Raw genomic sequence first — 18,419 nt, 5'->3', positions numbered from 1 at the left:
TACCTGAATTGTACAGTCCTATATTTCAACAAAATATTCTAACTTAATTACTATGTTTAGCAAAAATAGAGGTTGTTGGTATACATTTTGATCAAATGACTTCTGTGTGAAGGCTGGAGAACTCCGTCCCGGTCTACCAGGCCTGACTAAGCGCCAGTGGGCGTGATACGGTCCGTGGCCGGCGTCTGAGGCTTCCCTCGTAACACCTTTCGCCTCCCCGCCACGGAATACCAGGACTGAGTTCTCCAGCCTTCACACAGAAGTGAGTGCTCTGTTTCTTTCTATCTTCGTTTGCTACGAATGATAACAATGCTTTTTGATCAAAATGTACACTAACACCCTGTTAGTTTTTAATTATGCTGAGAAGCAAGTAGATCAAAATACAAATGGTGGATGTGCAGCTATGTTTCTATTTCTCTATTTTTGTTTCATTACTATGTTTACAAAATAAACACACAATGGCTAAACATATTTGGTCATTAAGTTATGAGATATCGGATAGTAAAGAGTTAAAATAAAGTCACACAGAAGGATAAAATGGGTTTATCTGTGAGGTAATTTACCATTCTGTGTAATCTACCTGAAATCCCAGTGGTTCCTAGCAGTAATATGATTGAGTTTACTTTACGAAGCTGGGACTAAAATATCTCAGGTCTAATATGATGCAGATGGCCTGTCCATACCACCATACAGGACTGTACTGTACTGATCTATGCAAACTATTGTTAGATATTCACATAACTAACCACAGAGATAATGTTCTCAATAGAAAATTGAGAATTATAGTATATAGAGTACTACAGAACATTAGAAACCTATAATCCTACAATAAGGTTCAATTGGGGGCTTACTTCTAGGACCACCAACAATAAGATGGCATACAGTATTACCCTTACCACCTGTTATATAGTTTTTAAAACTGTTAACTCTGTAAGAACTACTTGAATTATCTGTGCATTTTTTCTTATTTGGTTGGTTGGTTGTTCTGTAACATCCTACCATTCCTTCTCTTCCTCTTCTACCCCCAAAACCAATCAGGAATCCTGGAAGCCATAAGACGGACATGTGTCTTAATGTATAGATCTGTTGTAGATGATTTATTGGTATGACGTTATGTCTATATTCTTCTATACCCTCCTTTGTGTCATGGGATTAAAGGAACTACCACTTCCCTATTGGTTATTGTTAGAACAATACAATACTTCTGCACAACTTATATATATGGATTATACTGGCCACATCGACCTACAAGTTGGCAGTAAATAGAACAATTATCACTATTTCCACCCATGAATTTCCTGTGCTTTGTAGTGATTCATTCTCCTGTACAATCATTGCTTGTATGGATTATTAGTCACAGTTTGTTGCAATAATAGTTTACATTTTTTATCATGTTTTTAGGATTCTGGCCAAATTTCCATAGCAGTATACAGTATGTGTGTGTGTGTGTGTGTGTGTGTATATGTGTATAATATATATTTTTTGTTGCGCTGTCACAGGTTATATGCATCTGACACTGAGTCTACACTGGGACTTACAGCTAAGAATTGAACCAACTGCATGCTGGTTTTGGTCTATATAGAATGTATATGTGGTGGCCCAGTACAAACGTGGCCCTTCTGTACAATCTGTGGTACTTTTCATGTGGATTCAGTCCTAGTCCCCTGCCCCACACTCCTCAGGACTCTGGTTATGTGATTGTTCCTACAGATGGTTAATGCATTTGGTTTAGATATAAATGCCTTTAAGTCCTGTTGTTAAAGGGGTATTCCAGGAAAAAACTTTTTTATATATATCAACGGGCTCCAGAAAGTTAAACAGATTTGTAAATTACTTCTATTAAAAAAATCTTAATCCTTTCAGTACTTATGAGCTTCTGAAGTTAAGGTTGTTCTTTTCTGTCTAAATCCTCTCTGATGACACCTGTCTCGGGAAACGCCCAGTTTAGAAGAGGTTTGCTATGGGGATTTGCTTCTAAACTGGGAGTTTCCCGAGACGCGTGTCATCAGAGAGCACTTAGACAGAGAGAACAACCTTAAATTCAGAAGCTCATAAGTACTGAAAGGATTAAGATTTTTTAATAGAAGTAATTTCATAATCTGTTTAACTTTCTGGAGCCAGTTAATATAAATATATATATATATATATATATATATATATATATATATATATAAATATATATATAAATATATATATATATATATATATATATATATATATATAAATATAAATATATATATATATATATATATATATATATATATATATATATATATATATATATATATTTTTTCCTGGATAACCCCTTTAAGTCATGCAACCAAGGAAGGTGCCAGTGATCAGGTGACTTGTGTGGTAACCTATGGGACCCCTTATAATTGCGCCCTTTTAAACCAAGGGAGGAACTAGTTAGTGGAGAGAGGAGTTGTTGCTGAGGAGCAGTACAGTCAAGACCTGAGAGTGTCTGGTGTCCTGAGAGAGACCTAGGCCTAACCACGCAGCCACACTTCCATCACAAAATGCCCCTTCAGTTGAACGTCAAAGCCTGGTAAGCAACCACAGGGGAGAAGTCTAGTCAGTCATAGTCAAGTATATCAAGTCAGATAAAGTCAGCATGGGTCTGCTTCATTTAGTCCAAGTCCACTAAAAGTCCCAGTGAGCCTAAAAGTCTCCTTAAGTCACTGGTCATCTCCTTGGGCCTAACTGAGCTGTAAAGACTATACCATCTGTCTGCCTAAGTAAATCATCCGTTGTTCTGTAGCTTTGCATTGGAGTGATTATTTGCCCCGTGCCTAGCCCAGGAACCAGCGTCCATACCTCATGTGGTGTAGAGGATAACCATGCCCTGGTGTCCCAAACACAAGGGGTTTATGCTATCTGCCCCTAGGGTAATAACATCTGCCCTTTCATCACACCCTCACCACATATAGGCAGGCTTGTTGTGGTCAGGGATAACATTCCTGAGGATACATTGTATATAGTGTGTGGGATGAATTGCTTAATCCCCGGGAATGTTGTTTCATGATTCATTATGTCAGCTTAGCTGTACACCTAGAAGAGCAGGCAGATCTCAAGGGTACACCTAGTTCTCTCTAAATACTTCTTGTCCCTGCTTTCCTCTTCACTCCTAGATGCCACTACAAACACTGTCCTGGCTGTGGGTCAAAGGACCAAGAAGTAAGGCCGTGTTTCCACTTGACAGTTTTTTTTTTTTTGTTTTTTTTAAACCACCACTGCAGTTTTTGAGCCAAAGCCAGATGTGGTTCCAGCAGGAGGAAGAAGTAATTTCATTATATTTCATATTCCTTTTGGATCCACTTCTGGCTTAGGCTCAAAAACTGCATTGGTGGTTTTAATAAAAAAAAACTACTAAGTGGAAACCAAGCCTAAGGGCTCGTTCACACGGGCGGATCCATAGCATATTTTATGCTGCTGATCTGCCGACGATGGACCACTACAGTGTGCCTTAGATTTGCCTGCTCGGTGTGGCAATTTGCCACTCTGAGCAGACACCCTGCAATGTGCGAGTCGCCGTGCAGGGGGAATGCACATTGCAGCAGTGTGTATGCTCGTAGTGATGGATTGCTGCTCTGAGCAGGCACATCTGGAGGCACACTTTAGGGGTCCATCATCCGAAGATCCGCAGCGTAAAATACGGGATCTGCCCGTGTGAACGAGCCCTAAGGTCACGTTTACATGGATGGGTTACTCGTGAGTTTCACGCTGTGGATTTTCTGAAGTGAAAAATCCACAGCAGACCCCATTAAGGTCAATGTAATCTGCAGCATATTTTCTGCTGTGGAAAGTTCACCGCAGAACAACCCCTGTGTCTTAAACCCACAGCAGGAAACTTGCTTCAGGATGAGGTGAGGTGTAGTCTGGTTTGGGGTCTGTATATGCTGGGGTCTGGTCTAAAGTCAGCAATGCTCACTTATTTGACCGAACAATTGTTTTCCTCCACATTCTTGAATCCTTACTTAGCTCTGCATTCATATGCTGTGATGAGGAAAGAAAATCCACTGCCATACTACTCTGGCGGCAGCTTATCTTCCTAGGAACAAAAATATTGGACAGTTGAAATTCAACATGTCTGATCTTTCCCTCCTTCTGACTTCACCTCTCAGGAGGCCCCATACACATGAGATGGTTAGCCGTTCCTGTTAAAAACAATAGGTTCTGCTGACACATGTTTGATGCAAATTAGGACCTGAAGTGTCTCTACATATATACTGTGGTAGCCCAGTACAGGAGCTGTGCCCCCCCCCCCCCCCCCCCCCGTACCCATGCTGCCCTGTCAGGCAGCCTCCTTAGTGTCCCCTGGGCCCCCTTACACCTGTCCCCTTATATATATATTGTTTGCCATGTGTTATACTGTATAATGCATATAGAAAGTGTTACTACATTAAGAGGTTAAAGAGTAGCTATCATGATCTAATCTCTCCCTAATCCCCCCCCCCCCCCCCCAATCTGTTTCTGACTCTCACAGGCACTATCCCTGTGTTTCTTTTCATTCAAAACCCCCTCTTTTTCTACCTGATTTATTGTCTTCTTGGCTGCTCATTAAGCAGTCCTAGTGTGAGGGAGGAAGGAGGCATGGCCCGGCATAGAGGCTGTGAACACAGCATCTGGCAGCTCTGAATCTTCTCCTCTCTGTTTACAACTGCATGTGCAGAGAGAAGAACGGAGCTCGGATAGTAAAATGAATGAGGGCGTGCAGTAAGGCAGAGTCAGAAGTATGCCCTGCTGTGCTGTGAGCACAGTGCTGGCTCCTTCCTGTCTGATTGACAGGCAGGCAGCAGTGCTGAGCTTGTCTGTGTCCCGGCTGCAGTCTGAGATTTAGGACTCCAGCATGACTCTGAAATCTATAAAAAGGGCTTGCGGCCAGGACTGCTAGGGAGACCCCTAGTGGTCATTTTTTCAAAGTTGAAAATTAAATGGACAGAAGCATATTTTTAAGAACATGCAATTGGAAAGTTATTCTGCATACATTAATCTATAATATATCAAAAGTTTTTTTTGATGAAAGGCACCCTTTAACATGCACACCAACTTTTTTTCCCCTCAAAGTGCCCTCAAATAGAAATCATCCCCAGTCTGTGTCCTCCCCCCCCCCCTTTTCCTAAGCCTGTGCAGTATGTCCCCCTTCACACACAGATATCATCCCCAGTCTGTGATGCTCCCCCCTCTTATCCCCAGCCCGTGCAGTATGTCCCCCTTCACACATAGAAATCATTAGGCAGGGGAGATGAGGAGCCATGTACGTCCTCTCTCTCCCCTGCTCTTCGGCCTTCTTTTCCCCGTGGTTACTTTCGTCCTCTGAAGGCAGAGCAGGGGGAGGGGAGATGAGGATCATTGTACGTCCTCTCTCCCCTGCTCTGCCTTGCAGAGCTGCGTCCTCCGGGAGGGGGAGATGAGGGGGCGCTGCTTGGGGCATGGCTTCTTTCTCCTGTGCAGACCTGCGTCCTCTGGAAGGGGGAGATGAGGGGGGCGTGGCTTCTTTCTCCTGTGCAGACCTGCATCCTCTGCTCTGCCTTCGGAAACCTTCGGAGAGTTGACGGGAGGAGCGCTCGCAAGTCTGCACGGGTCGCATGGAGTACTATGGCCGCGTGCCCACAGAGGAGGCTTGGTGTGCCACCTGTGGCATGCGTGCCATAGGTTCGCCATCACTGTCCTAGAGTGTGTCTGGAGTCCATAGGAGTGATCAAGTCAGTCCAGCAGCCACAATTCTACAAGTAAGCTACAACCACAGCATTGTCAGTCTCAAGTCAAGTCAGTCACTGTCATCTATTGTCCAATCAGAGTGGCCTGCACTAAAATTGTCCAAATCTACTGCAAGTCCCAAAAAGCCCTTAAAGGAATACTCCGATGCAGCCCCCCCCCTGAAAAAAAAAATTTAATGCCATAATGTTGCCCATTAAAATACCTTTTGATGGAGCCCTCAATCGTGTAGAAGGGCCCAGACGTTTTCGCATTATGTGCCCGGCCCGCACTGTAAAAACTACATCTCCCAGCATGCCCGCTTGTCACATCCAGCCAGCTCCTGCCTGTATCTCCCCTGCTCTGCCCCCTCCAGAAATTATAATAAATCACGCCCCCTCCGCGTTTGCTGAGCTGAGCCTATGGCAGCTCAGCGCATATATGAATATATTAGTGAGGGGGGAGTAGCCAACTCCGGGCTGGGAGGCCGGCAGAGCCCGCAATGACTCATGGGAGGTATGAGTCACCGGGCTAAGTTGCCGGCGGAGCGCTCTGAATAAGCGGTCGAGCATCATCAAATGCAGGTAAAGGACCCAGCTTCCGGTCGGCGGAAAAATGCAGGAGAAGACCAGGGAAAGGGCCATTTGGAAAGCGCAAGTATATTAGAATGTTATATAACTTTGCTTGATGCTTCTTTTGCCCCAGAAAAGATTTGCATCCGAGTACTCCTTTAAGGTCTCTGAAGTCACTGGTCACCTCCGTGGGCCTGGCTGAACTGTATAGACTGTTCCATCTGTCACTCAGTAAGGCTACTGTTGTCTGTAACTTGGCGTCTGAGTAATTATTGCTCCCGTGCCTAGCCCATGATCCAGCGGTATACCTTCGGGTGGTATTGAGGATAAACCACACCCTGGCATCACGAATATAAGGGGTTAATGTTATCTTCCCCTAGGGTAATTCCATCTGCCCTGCATCTCATACCCTCTACCACAATATTTTTTGTGATTATAGTGCTGTAAGTCGGGATATTCTATATAAATTGGTGAGGCACAATTTTAAATTTGCTTTTCAGAGTCTCTTTTTTTTTTTTTTTTTTTTAAGTTGGCAAATTTGCAGTGTATACTATGTACTAGAGCTGAAATTGTATAAATACTACAAATACGTATTGTAGATGTAAATGCTAACTTGAAGTGCTTTTGAAGCAAATCTAATTTTGCCAAGGTTTTGAACACAGATTTAGTCCTGACGCTGATCTATTTCCTGGCTACCCCACACAGTTTCTGTAGCATATCCACGTGAATAGTGTGCGCAGAATATTGTTTTTGTCCTGCACTAACCCCACTTGGTGGACCTTTCCAGCAATCAAAGAAGTTCAGAAAAATACACCAAAATAACCAAAGTGTACTAATGGAAAGTGCTATTAAAACTAAACTTATACTAAGTACTATTAAAATACTCCCACATGTCAAGTGTAGGGGGGGAAAATCAATCAAGGTAGGTTATTACCATTACATGTACCAAACACAATATAGCAAGTAAGAGGGGGAAATGTCCTCATATATAACAATCCACTTAAAAAGACATCCCTTATAGAAGAAGACACCCCCTAGATAAAATATAAAAAAAACAGGTATACCCCATCTACTTGAGTTAGATATAGTAATCCCAACGCGTTTCAGTTACTGGGAACGGTGACATGCGAGCACAGTGATCGTGGGGGGTCCCAGTGGCCGGACCCCCATGATCAGATATCTTATCCCCTGTGCTTTGGGTAGGGGATAAGATGTCTAGGGGGGTAGGGAGTACGCCATTAAAGGGGTACTCCGGTGAAAACCTTTTTTTTTTTTTAAATCAACTGGTTTCAGAAAGTTAAACAGATTTTTACATTACTTCTATATAAACTATATACTTCTATATCTATTCATATAAAAAGGGGGTAACGCTAAAGTTTGCTGTAATTAAATTGATGCACTGTCTGGGACAAATAGTTATTATTTTTTATTATTCTTCTTTTTTTAGAGTGTATCTCTACCCATTGATTTTATATAAAAAAGCGCTATTTAGGGGCAGAGTCAAATAGCGCATTTTTAGATAAAATCAATGGGTAGAGATACCCTCTAAAAAAGAAGAATAATAAAAAAAATAACTATTTGTTCCAGACAGTGCATCAATTTAATTACAGCAAACTTTAGCGTTACCCCCTTTTTATTTTTCATAGATTTTTTTGATAAAAAGTATTTCATTATAATAGTGGCATATATACATATATACCTACATGCCCCCTCACAAGAAATATATATAATATAAATTTCATCCAGCTAAAAGATACTTACCTTGGATTGAGCCAGTCTAACAATTGACTTAGAAGATGCAAGTTGCCAGCACGTCTAAGTCCACTGACATGCGCGGTCTTTGTAGTCAGTGCTATACAGCAAAGAAAATAGTCTAAGTGCATTGACATGCGCGGGAATCGGCGCCTGCACATTAGATATAAAGAGTATAAGATAAGTATAAGTTTACGGACATGCGTGAGATTGACGCATGCGTAATGGACCTTATCTCAGGGTGATAACCATATCCAATCACATGCGAGGCGCCTCTTAGTGACATCCGGTATGTTTACTCACATGACCAATTATTAAGACTGTGATTGGATGAATAGCCATCATAACAAAGCGCACAAGTTTTTGAAGCTGGCCTGTGATTGGATGACATGCCGCGGCCGGCACATTCAACGTCAGACGCGACGATATAAAAGGCAGCATGAGACGCCCGCTGGCCATTAGCCACCAGACTTTCCTGACGAAGCTGGGGTGCCAGTGAAACGTTGGAAGGGCTGGCTAATATCTGGTTATTTTAATTTGCAGTAGCCACCGGCTCCTAATAGATAGAAGAGCGAGCTACTAATCAATGCTCACTCTGTTATTTCACATTCAAGTGTATACAAAAGACAAGCACAGGAGCTAGGGAGCCTGGTGGCAACTGTGGTTTTAAAGTTAGTCGTGGTGTCATTACACCAACTTGTAGAATCACATATTGATGTTGGTCACAGTTTATATTTTAAATGGATCAATAAATGGTACATTTTAATATTGGGGGGTACTTAGTTTAAGGGTTCCCCTAGGGGGGTTCCCCTATAATTGTTGTTTGTCAAAATAAATTGGGGCAAGTCTGTTTTCATGCCATTACGAGAAGGTGACTGGGGACAGCTCATTCACGGCCTGAGGGTGGTCTCTAGCTTCAAGTACTTGGGCGTAATTATTAATAGGGCGTTTGGTGAAGACCGCTCGACCAATATCCTGCCTCTACTTCCCTTTGTCCGAGAGAAGTTTAGAGTGTGGGCTGCCTTGCCACTCTCGGTTGCTGGCCGCCTTAATTTGATAAAAATGGTGGTGCTCCCCAAATGCCTTTATTTACTGGAGCATGCTTCCGCAATAGTGCCCAAAACTTTTTTTAAGCAACTTCACGCTCTCTTTGGTCCCTTTGTATGGGGAAGCAATAGATCTAAGCTTCGGCTCACCACGTTGCAAAGATCTAGACAGAGGGGAGGTATGTCCCTGCCGGACGTGCATCTATACTACCTGGCGGGCCAGTTACGTTAAATTAGACACTGGGTCTCCCTGGACTCACTGCCTAACAGTGAGCATCACCTAGCCCACGCCTTGCATCTACATCACTTATGGCCTGTGTTGGAGGGGAGGACGGGTCTGGGGGGCTCGTGGCTACCTTTACATAAAATGGCTTCACAGGTGTGGGTGACCTCTAAGCAGTTACTTGCCTACTCAGATGTTGTATTGGACAGGCAGCTCTGGTATGACCCCCTATTGCCCCATTTTTCGGATCTGCTGGAGCCCGGGTTCTGGAGGTCCCATGTGATCTGTACTCTAGCAGATGTTTATGATGGCACGCATTTCAGAGACTTTTCATATTTTCAAGAGGACAGGAATGTTCCTAGTCGGTTTTTCTATCGTTTTCTCCAGCTTAGACATGCGTTCTCCATGCAGTTCCCTGTGTCCTTGGCCCCGTTCTCCAGATTCCCAATCATTGGGGTTTTTACCACACAAGGCCCCAAAGGTCTGATCTCTGCATTGTATACTGCCCTACTGAGCGCCAAGATGGATAGAGAACCTCTTCCTGTAGAGTCTAGGTGGAAATCATCTATACCTGACCTCACAGGAGAAGAATGGGATGAGGCTATGTCCTCTCACATGTCTGTCTCTCCCTCTATTAACAACCGTCTCATACAGTTGTACATGTTTCACCAGTCCTACCTCACACCGGTTAGACTAGCTAGAATGGGTAGGAGACCGGATGATACCTGCCATAGATGCGGGGAGGGGGGTGCGGATTTTTTACATTTGATGTGGTCTTGTCGGTATATTTGTTCCTACTGGGCTGATGCAGTACGCTTTGTTTGCTCTTTGACTCAACACCCTGTGCCCCTGTCCCTTAGGGTGTGCCTATTGGGTATACTGGACGAGGAGCATTGGTCCCCTCTAGAGAGGACGTTTTTTCAGGGAAGTGTTGTTCTTAGCCCGTAAGGCTATAGCCCTGCGGTGGATGGACCCGAGACCCCACGACTATATCCGGCTGGAAGGCCCTAGTCAACGTTTCTGTGAATTATGAGTATGTTGTATACAAGAATCGTAAGAACCCATATAAGTTCTACAAAATTTGGTCTGCTTGGTGCGCTTCTCCTCAGGCAAACTTCACGGCTTCTCGATTTCTTATCAGGGATCAACTATCTACATAATTGCGTTTTATCCCACGGTCTGCTCCCCTTATAGGGAGGATATCTGATGGTGCGGATGGTCCCCCCTTCCATCCCTTCCCTCCCCCCGACCCCCCTCCTATCTCTCTCTTTTTCCTCTCCTTTCTCTTTTCTCCCTCCCCCCTTTTTTTTCTCTTTTTTTTTCTTCTCCTCTCTTTCTTCTCCCTCGTCTTTGCTTACTGGTCTTTCTACAGCCCGGGTACTCGTCTTTTGTGCACCCTCTTGTTCTTACATGTTTGTGTGTCTTGTCTCATGTTCGTCATGGTTCCCACTGAAAGTGGTTGGTTTCTTTAATTGTGGTTGACTGTTGTTAACTTTTATTGATATGCATATTGATGTCTGATGATGATCCGACCATACCTCTGTGGTACATATGTGACCTCCATGTTCTTGATATTGATGCTGTTTATTGTACTGGCCTTTGTCTTAGTTATGCATTTACAATAAAACCAGTTTAAAAAAAAAAAAAATCTCAATCCTTCCTGTACTTATTAGCTGCTGAATACTACAGAGGAAAGTCTTTTATTTATTGTTGTCCTTAGTGGGATTTGGTTGCTAAAATGGACAGAGATGTCAGCAGAGAGCACTGTGCTCGTGATGTCATCAGTGTTCCAAAAAGAATGGAATTTCCTCTGTAGCATTCAGCAGCTAATAAGTACTGGATTTTTTAATAGAAGTAATTTACAAATATGTTTAACTTTCTGCCACCAGTTGATTTAAAAGAAAAATGGTTTTCACCATGGAGTACCCCTTTTAAGGCAAGGTTTCCACACAGGTTTTTTTTTCCTGGGGTTTTTGGAAAAAAATGCCACTGCAGTTTGAGCCAAAGCCGGAAGTGTTTTTTCAAAAGGAATGAGAAATATAAAAGAAGGAATGTAGCTTTGTTTTTCTATTCCTGGATAACCCCTTTTAACCTCTTAACGACGCAGGATGTATATATTTACGTCCTGCGCCGGCTCCCGCGATATGAAGCGGGATCGCGCCGCGATCCTGCATCATATCGCTTCGGTCCCGGCGCTCATCAACGGCCGGGACCCGCGGCTAATACCACACATCGCCGATCGCAGCGATGTGCGGTATTAACCCTTTAGAAGCGGCGGTCAAAGCTGACCGCTGCTTCTAAAGTGAAACTGAAAGTATCCCGGCTGCTCAGTCGGGCTGTTCGGGACCGCCGCAGTGAAATCGCGGAGTCCCGAACAGCTGATCGGACACCGGGAGGGCCCTTACCTGCCTCCTCGGTGTCCGATCGACGAATGACTGCTCCGTGCCTAAGATCCAGACAGGAGCAGTCAAGCGCCGATAATGCTGATCACAGGCGTGTTAATACATGCCAGTGATCAGCATAGGAGATCAGTGTGTGCAGTGTTATAGGTCCCTATGGGACCTATAACACTGCAAAAAAAATTAAAAAAAAAAGTGTTAATAAAGGTCATTTAACCCCTTCCCTAATAAAAGTTTGAATCACCCCCCTTTTCCCATAAAAAAATAAAACAGTGTAAAAAAAAAAAAAATAAACATATGTGGTATCGCCGCGTGCGTAAAGGTCCGAACTATAAAAATATATCATTAATTAAACCGCACGGTCAATGTTGTACGCGCAAAAAAATTCCAAAATCCAAAAAAGCGTATTTTGGTCACTTTTTATACCATTAAAAAAATTTATAAAAAGTGGTCAAAAAGTCCGATCAAAACAAAAATCATACCGATAAAAACTTCAGATCACGGCGCAAAAAATGAGTCCTCATACCGCCCTGTTCGTGGAAAAATAAAAGTTATAGGGGTCAGAAGATGACATTTTTAAACGTATAAATTTACCTGCATGTAGTTATGATTTTTTCCAGAAGTGCAACAAAATCAAACCTATATAAGTAGGGTATCATTTTAACCGTATGGACCTACAGAATAATGATAAGGTGTAATTTTTACCGAAATATGCACTGCGTAGAAACGGAAGCCCAAAGTTACAAAATGGCGGGGTTTTTTTTCGATTTTGTCGCACAATGATTTTTTTTTCCGTTTCGCCATGCATTTTTGGGTAAAATGACTAATGTCACTGCAAAGTAGAAAAGTAAAAAATAAGCCCTAATATGGATTTTTAGGTGGAAAATTGAAAGGGTTATGATTTTTAAAATGTAAGGAGGAAAAAACGAAAGTGCAAAAACGGAAAAACCCTGAGTCCTTAAGGGGTTAAAGGGGTACTCCGCCAGAAAACATTTTCTTTAAAATCAAGTGGTTCCAAAAATTTACAGATTTGTAAATGCCTTCTATTTAAAAATCTTAATACTTCCAGTACTTATCAGCTGCTGCATGCTACAGAGGAAGTTCTTTTCTTTTTGAATTTTCTTTCTGCCTGACCACAAGTGCTCTTTGCTGACACCTCTGTCCATTTTAGGAACTGTCCGGAATAGGAGCAAATCCCCATAGCAAATCTCTCCTGCTCTGGACAGTTCCTGACATGGACACAGGTGTCAGCAGAGAGCACTGTGGTCAGACAGAAAACAACTTCAAAAGGAAAGAATTTCCTCTGTAGTATACAGGAGCTGATAAGTACTGGAAGGATTAAAATTTTTGAATAGAAATAATTTACAAATCTGTTTAACCTTCTGGCACCAGTTGATTGAAAAGAAAATGTTTTTCAGTGGAGTACCCCTTTTTAAAGATAAAAATTGCTTAAAGGGGTATTCCAGGCCAAAACTTTTTTATATATATATATATATATATATATATATATATATATATATATATATCAACTGGCTCCGGAAAATTAAACAGATTTGTAAATTACTTAAATTAAAAAATCTTAATCCTTGCAATATTTATTAGCTTCTGAAGTTAAGTTGTATTTTTCTGTCTAACTGCTCTCTGATGACTCGCATCCCGTGAGCTGTGCAGTTCCTATGGGGATATTCTCCCATCATGCAAAGCTCCCGGGATGTGACATCATCATTGAGCAGTTAGACAGAAAACTTCAGAAGCTAATAACTATTGGAAGGATTAAGATTTTTAACAGAAGTAATTTACAAATCTGCCATCACACTGTGGACTCCAGCGTCCCTGCCGTGATACCTGCCTGACACTGCACCTTCCCGCTTGATTTCCTACATGGAATAAAGAATATTCATCAGCAACTACCTGGGTGAGTGCCGTCTTATTTTCTACATGGACTAATTTACAAATCTATTTAACTTTCCGGAGCCAGTTGAGATAGATATATATATATATAGATATATATATATATATATATATATATATATATATATATATATAATATATATATAATATATGTGTGTGTGTGTATATATATATATATATATATATATATATATATATATATATATAATATGTATATGTGTTTTTGCCTGGAATGCCCCTTTAACTTTCATTTATGGATCTGAAGTACACATAAAACAGACTTTTTGTATTTACATTTCATGATTTATGGGTTGTGATGACATTTATGCTATTGGAAACTTTTAGCAGTCTTTCGACAGACCTATCTGAAGCAGCTCAGTGTTTCTCTAATACAGTGGTCTCAAAGTGTGGACCTCCAGATGTTGCAAAACTTTAACTCCCAGCATGGCCGGACAGCCAACTGCTGTCCGGGCATGCTGGGAGTTAAAGTTTTGCAACATCTGGAGGGCCACAGTTTGAGACCACTGCGTTGGAGCACTTAGGTTTGCATGGTGGAGTATATACTCATTGCAGAATGGAAATAGCTGGAGCAAGCTCTGTGCAAACATTAGGCCAGCCAGATGAGGCCCTAATCTGAAGGACGTGTGCGGAGAAAAAGTTGACCAGTTGCCCATAGCAACCAATCAGAGCGCTGCTTCCTTTAGGTCTCAAAGGCTTTTTAAAAATTATAGAAGTGATCTGATTGGTTGCTATGGGCAAATGGTCAACTTTTCCTCTGCACTAGTTTTGACAAATCTCTGCAAATGTATTTACGTTGTTTTGTAGACTTTTAGCTTGCATCTAATATACTTTTTAATTTTTTTCTCTAAACTCATGTTTGAACTTCTCAAGTGGCGTTCTCCCTTATGGTAACAGTCACGACCCCTTTATGTAAATTAAATTTTTGGAATTCAAAGAAAGTGTTTCATTGATCCTTACCTCTATCTTCTAGGATATACAATAGAATTATTTTTGGTCATTCAACTATATTCCTAGCTAAAAGCTCAGAAATGTGACTACTTACACAAAACGATATTAGTTCCATCTGCTTGACTAATGTGAAACGTAAGGGGTCTACATCCTGGCGGGGGTAACATTTACAATTCCTACAACCGTATATAGTCCCTTAGTGTATCCTCTATGGATCCTTTCATGTGCTGATCTGTTCTTCTCTTTACAGGAGAGAAAAAGAAAACCAAGTCCATAGACAGTGAACTTAACCCAGTATGGAATCAGGTAAGTGTGCACCAATGTCGGTTTGTTTTAGTGGTTTGTCCTTAAAGGATACTTCCCTGGAGGCGTTTTCTTTTTTAGCAAATATTAATAGTTTTAATTATTCTTAGAATTAATGTTTAAAGGGGTTATCCAGGAAAAAACTTTTTTTTTATATATGTATCAACCGGCTCCAGAAAGTTAAACAGATTTGTAAATGACTTCTATTAAAAAATCTTAATCCTTTCAGTACTTATGAGCTTCTGAAGTTAAGGTTGTTCTTTACTGTCTAAGTCCTCTCTGATGACACCTGTCTCGGGAAACGCCCAGTTTAGAAGCAAATCCCCATAGCAAACCTCTTCTAAACTGGGCGTTTCCCGAGTCACGTGTCATCAGAGAGGACTTAGAAAGAAAAGAACAACCTTAACTTCAGAAGGTCATAAGTACTGAAAGGATTAAGATTTTTTAATAGAAGTAATTTACAAATCTGTTTAATTTTCTGGAGCCAGTTGATATTTAAAAAAATTTTTTTCCTGGAATACCCCTTTAAGGCCACCTACTGGGAACTATGGACAAGTCCTCGACTGGAGGGACGTTAGATTCACAATGGGGGATTCAAACTACATACCACACAACACCCACCACCCCATTCCACCTCCCCCTTTTCCCACAAAAAAACAGACCGTTGCTGTGGTGAAAAATGGTCCGGTCGGGCACATTTATTAACAAAATAATTAAATATTTAAATACAGTATTAACTTTATCAAACACTATAAACTTCCGTGAAAACCCATGCAACAAAGGGGTCCCTGGAGGACTATAGCCATCTAAATGTTTCCTAACCAACCTTTCCACTAACAATTTTACCCTTGGCCGCATTCACCTGACCCAAGAGCACCCACAAGCGTTAGTGCCACCACCAGGAGGCCTATCCCAGTTGTGTCCCAAACAGCTGTCAACACCATTCCTTAATTTCCTCGCCATTCTCTGCAATGCCTGCAAATACTACCTCCAAGGACCCTTTTGATCTGCCATACCCTGCCACATTATACCCAGCAACCAAAGGACAAGAAAAAGGGCGGGTTTGACCTCTCTTGGCTCTTCTCCTGCCAGAGTTAAACTCCTCCTCCTCCCCTCCTGCCCATAAATACCCCCTAACCAGCTCCTCCCCTTAAACTTTTGACCCTCATTCCCTCTTTTTCTTCCCACAAACACTCCCTCCCTTAAAGGGCCAGCCACCCAAATAAAAAAACATGTATACCCAAACTTGGGTGACTGATGCTATACACCGCTGCTCTACTAACGGGTACCCCAGGAACACAAAAGGGCAGACCAACAACATGTAGAAGGGAAGCTAGCTGTGAGCTCGTCCTCTGACAGAGCCCTTTTCAAAATTTTAAAGAAGTGATCTGATTGGTTGCTATGGGCAACTCGCCAAATTTTCCTCCGAATAGGTTTTATTAAATCTCCCCTATAGGGTTCACTTAAAGGGCACAAACCAAAGATATTATATAAATTCTTTATTTTTTTGTTACATTTAATGGAAAAAAGAATAATTCATTGAAATAGTACAAACCTGTACAAAAAAAGTTATCACATTTATAGCCCCCTTAACCCTTGTGCCCAACAGTGATCTGCGGGGAATATGTGCAGCATCTAGTTCATGGATGGTCTGGTCCATTGGAGCAGTTATTAACCCCTGTCCATATGACTGTTTTTGTTTTTTGTTGTGTATTTATATATAGTTCATTCAATTTGTGCATGAACAACATTTTTTTGTCTTGAACTTATTAGCGTGTAAGGAAACTAATTGGATTAAGAATCGCATGACTTGGGGTGGAGAGTGAGCTTTATGTGACGATACTATCTGTGTTATGATGTGAATTCCTTGTGGTTAACATACAGCTACATATAGTCTGTTTCATGCTCTTATCTTCCAGCTCATTGAGTTTGATCTGAAGGGAATACCCCTTGACTACTCCTCATCCTTGGAAGTCATTGTGAAGGATTTTGAAACTATTGGAAAAGACAAGTAGGTTATCTATTTCTATTATTATTTCTTGCATGGCTATCCAACCTGTTACTCTCCAGCTGGTGCAGTGCTACCTTATCTAGTGTGCTGGTTGGTGTCTGTGTTGCACTTGGAGACATGGGATTAAATATGATCCTTCTAATTGTCTATAAGGCTGTGTTTATTTGTAGAATTTTTAGCCAGAACCAGGAATGGGACAAAACGCATAAAAAGGTGCAATTTTTTCCATCATAGTTTCTTTTCTGTCGGTTCCACTTCCGTTTTTTATTAAATGGGCACTAAAAGATATAACAGTGTTGTACATCTTGGCAAAACAATAGTTTTCTAATATACTACTTTAAAGAATTTTCACATATAAGAAAACTGCCTTTGAAATACCCACCACTAGGGCGTCCCCCATACCTCCTGGGTCACTGATGAGTCCCACAGCAAGATGAATGTGTCCAAGGGTCCTGGACACCAGATGGCTGATTGACAAGGCTGCAGGAGGAACACAGCCTGTACTTTTAGCACTAAACCTTTGCACTAATTTAGAAAAGATGTAAGTTATACACTCACATATTGTCTTTTGGTGGTAGAGTACAGGCAATCTGAAATAATCATTGTGTGTGTACAGTATAAAACCAGAGAGGAAAGAGTTACAGTGCAGGAGAGCAGTGAGTAAGAGGGGGGGGGGGGGGGGGAGGAGTCATCACAGTACAGGCAAGAAAGGGCCCCCCCTCCCTCTCTTTGAGACAATGGAAACTACAGCGTGGGCCATTTATATGGATACACCTTAATAAAATGGGAATGGTTGGTGATATTAACTTCCTGTTTGTGACACATTAGTATATGTGAGGGGGGAAACTTTTCAAGATGGGTGGTGACCATGGCGGCCATTTTTAAGTCGGCCATTTTTAATCCAACTTTAGTTTTTTCAATAGGAAGAGGGTCATGTGACACATCAAACGTATTGGGATTTTCACAAGAAAAACAATAATGTGCTTGGTTTTAACGTAACTTTATTCTTTCATGAGTTATTTACAAGTTTCTGTCCACTTATAAAATGTGTTCAATGTGCTGCCTATTGTCTTGGATTGTCAATGCAACCCTCTTCTCCCACTCTTCACACACTGATAGCAACACCGCAGGAGAAATGCTAGCACAGGCTTCCAGTATCCATAGTTTCAGGTGCTGCACATCTCGTATCTTCACAGCATAGACAAGCGCCTTCAGATGACCCCAAAGATAAAAGTCTAAGGGGGTCAGATCGGGAGACCTTGGTGGCCATTCAACTGGCCCACGACGACCAATCCACTTTGAAGGAAACTGTTCATCTAGGAATGCTCGGACCTGACACCCATAATGTGGTGGTCACCATCTTGCTCGAAAAACTTGGGGAACGTGCCAGCTTCAGTGCATAAAGAGGGAAACACATCTTCATGTAGCAATTTCGCATATCCAGTGGCCTTGAGGTTTTCATTGATGAAGAATGGCCCCACTATCTTTGTACCCCATATACCACACCATACCATCAATTTTTGTGTTCCAACAGTC

The 18,419-nt window shown here is 41.8% G+C and overlaps 1 protein-coding gene across 10 annotated transcripts in view; it reads left to right on the top strand.

The window, feature by feature from the left end:
* MYOF (myoferlin) overlaps nucleotides 1-18,419 on the top strand; it is a 228,335-nt gene that overhangs the window by 78,814 nt on the left and 131,102 nt on the right. For all 10 annotated transcript variants that reach the window (XM_056529441.1, XM_056529439.1, XM_056529437.1 and 7 more), the window contains 2 exons: nucleotides 14,820-14,875; nucleotides 16,792-16,883. In XM_056529441.1, coding sequence (XP_056385416.1) covers nucleotides 14,820-14,875; nucleotides 16,792-16,883 — 148 coding nt within the window. The remainder of the gene's footprint in view (nucleotides 1-14,819; nucleotides 14,876-16,791; nucleotides 16,884-18,419) is intronic.

This window comes from Hyla sarda, chromosome 7 (assembly GCF_029499605.1).
Source record: "Hyla sarda isolate aHylSar1 chromosome 7, aHylSar1.hap1, whole genome shotgun sequence".
Taxonomy (NCBI): domain Eukaryota; kingdom Metazoa; phylum Chordata; class Amphibia; order Anura; family Hylidae; genus Hyla; species Hyla sarda.
Note: the sequence above shows the minus strand (reverse complement) of the source record. Positions and strands in the feature narration are given on the sequence as shown.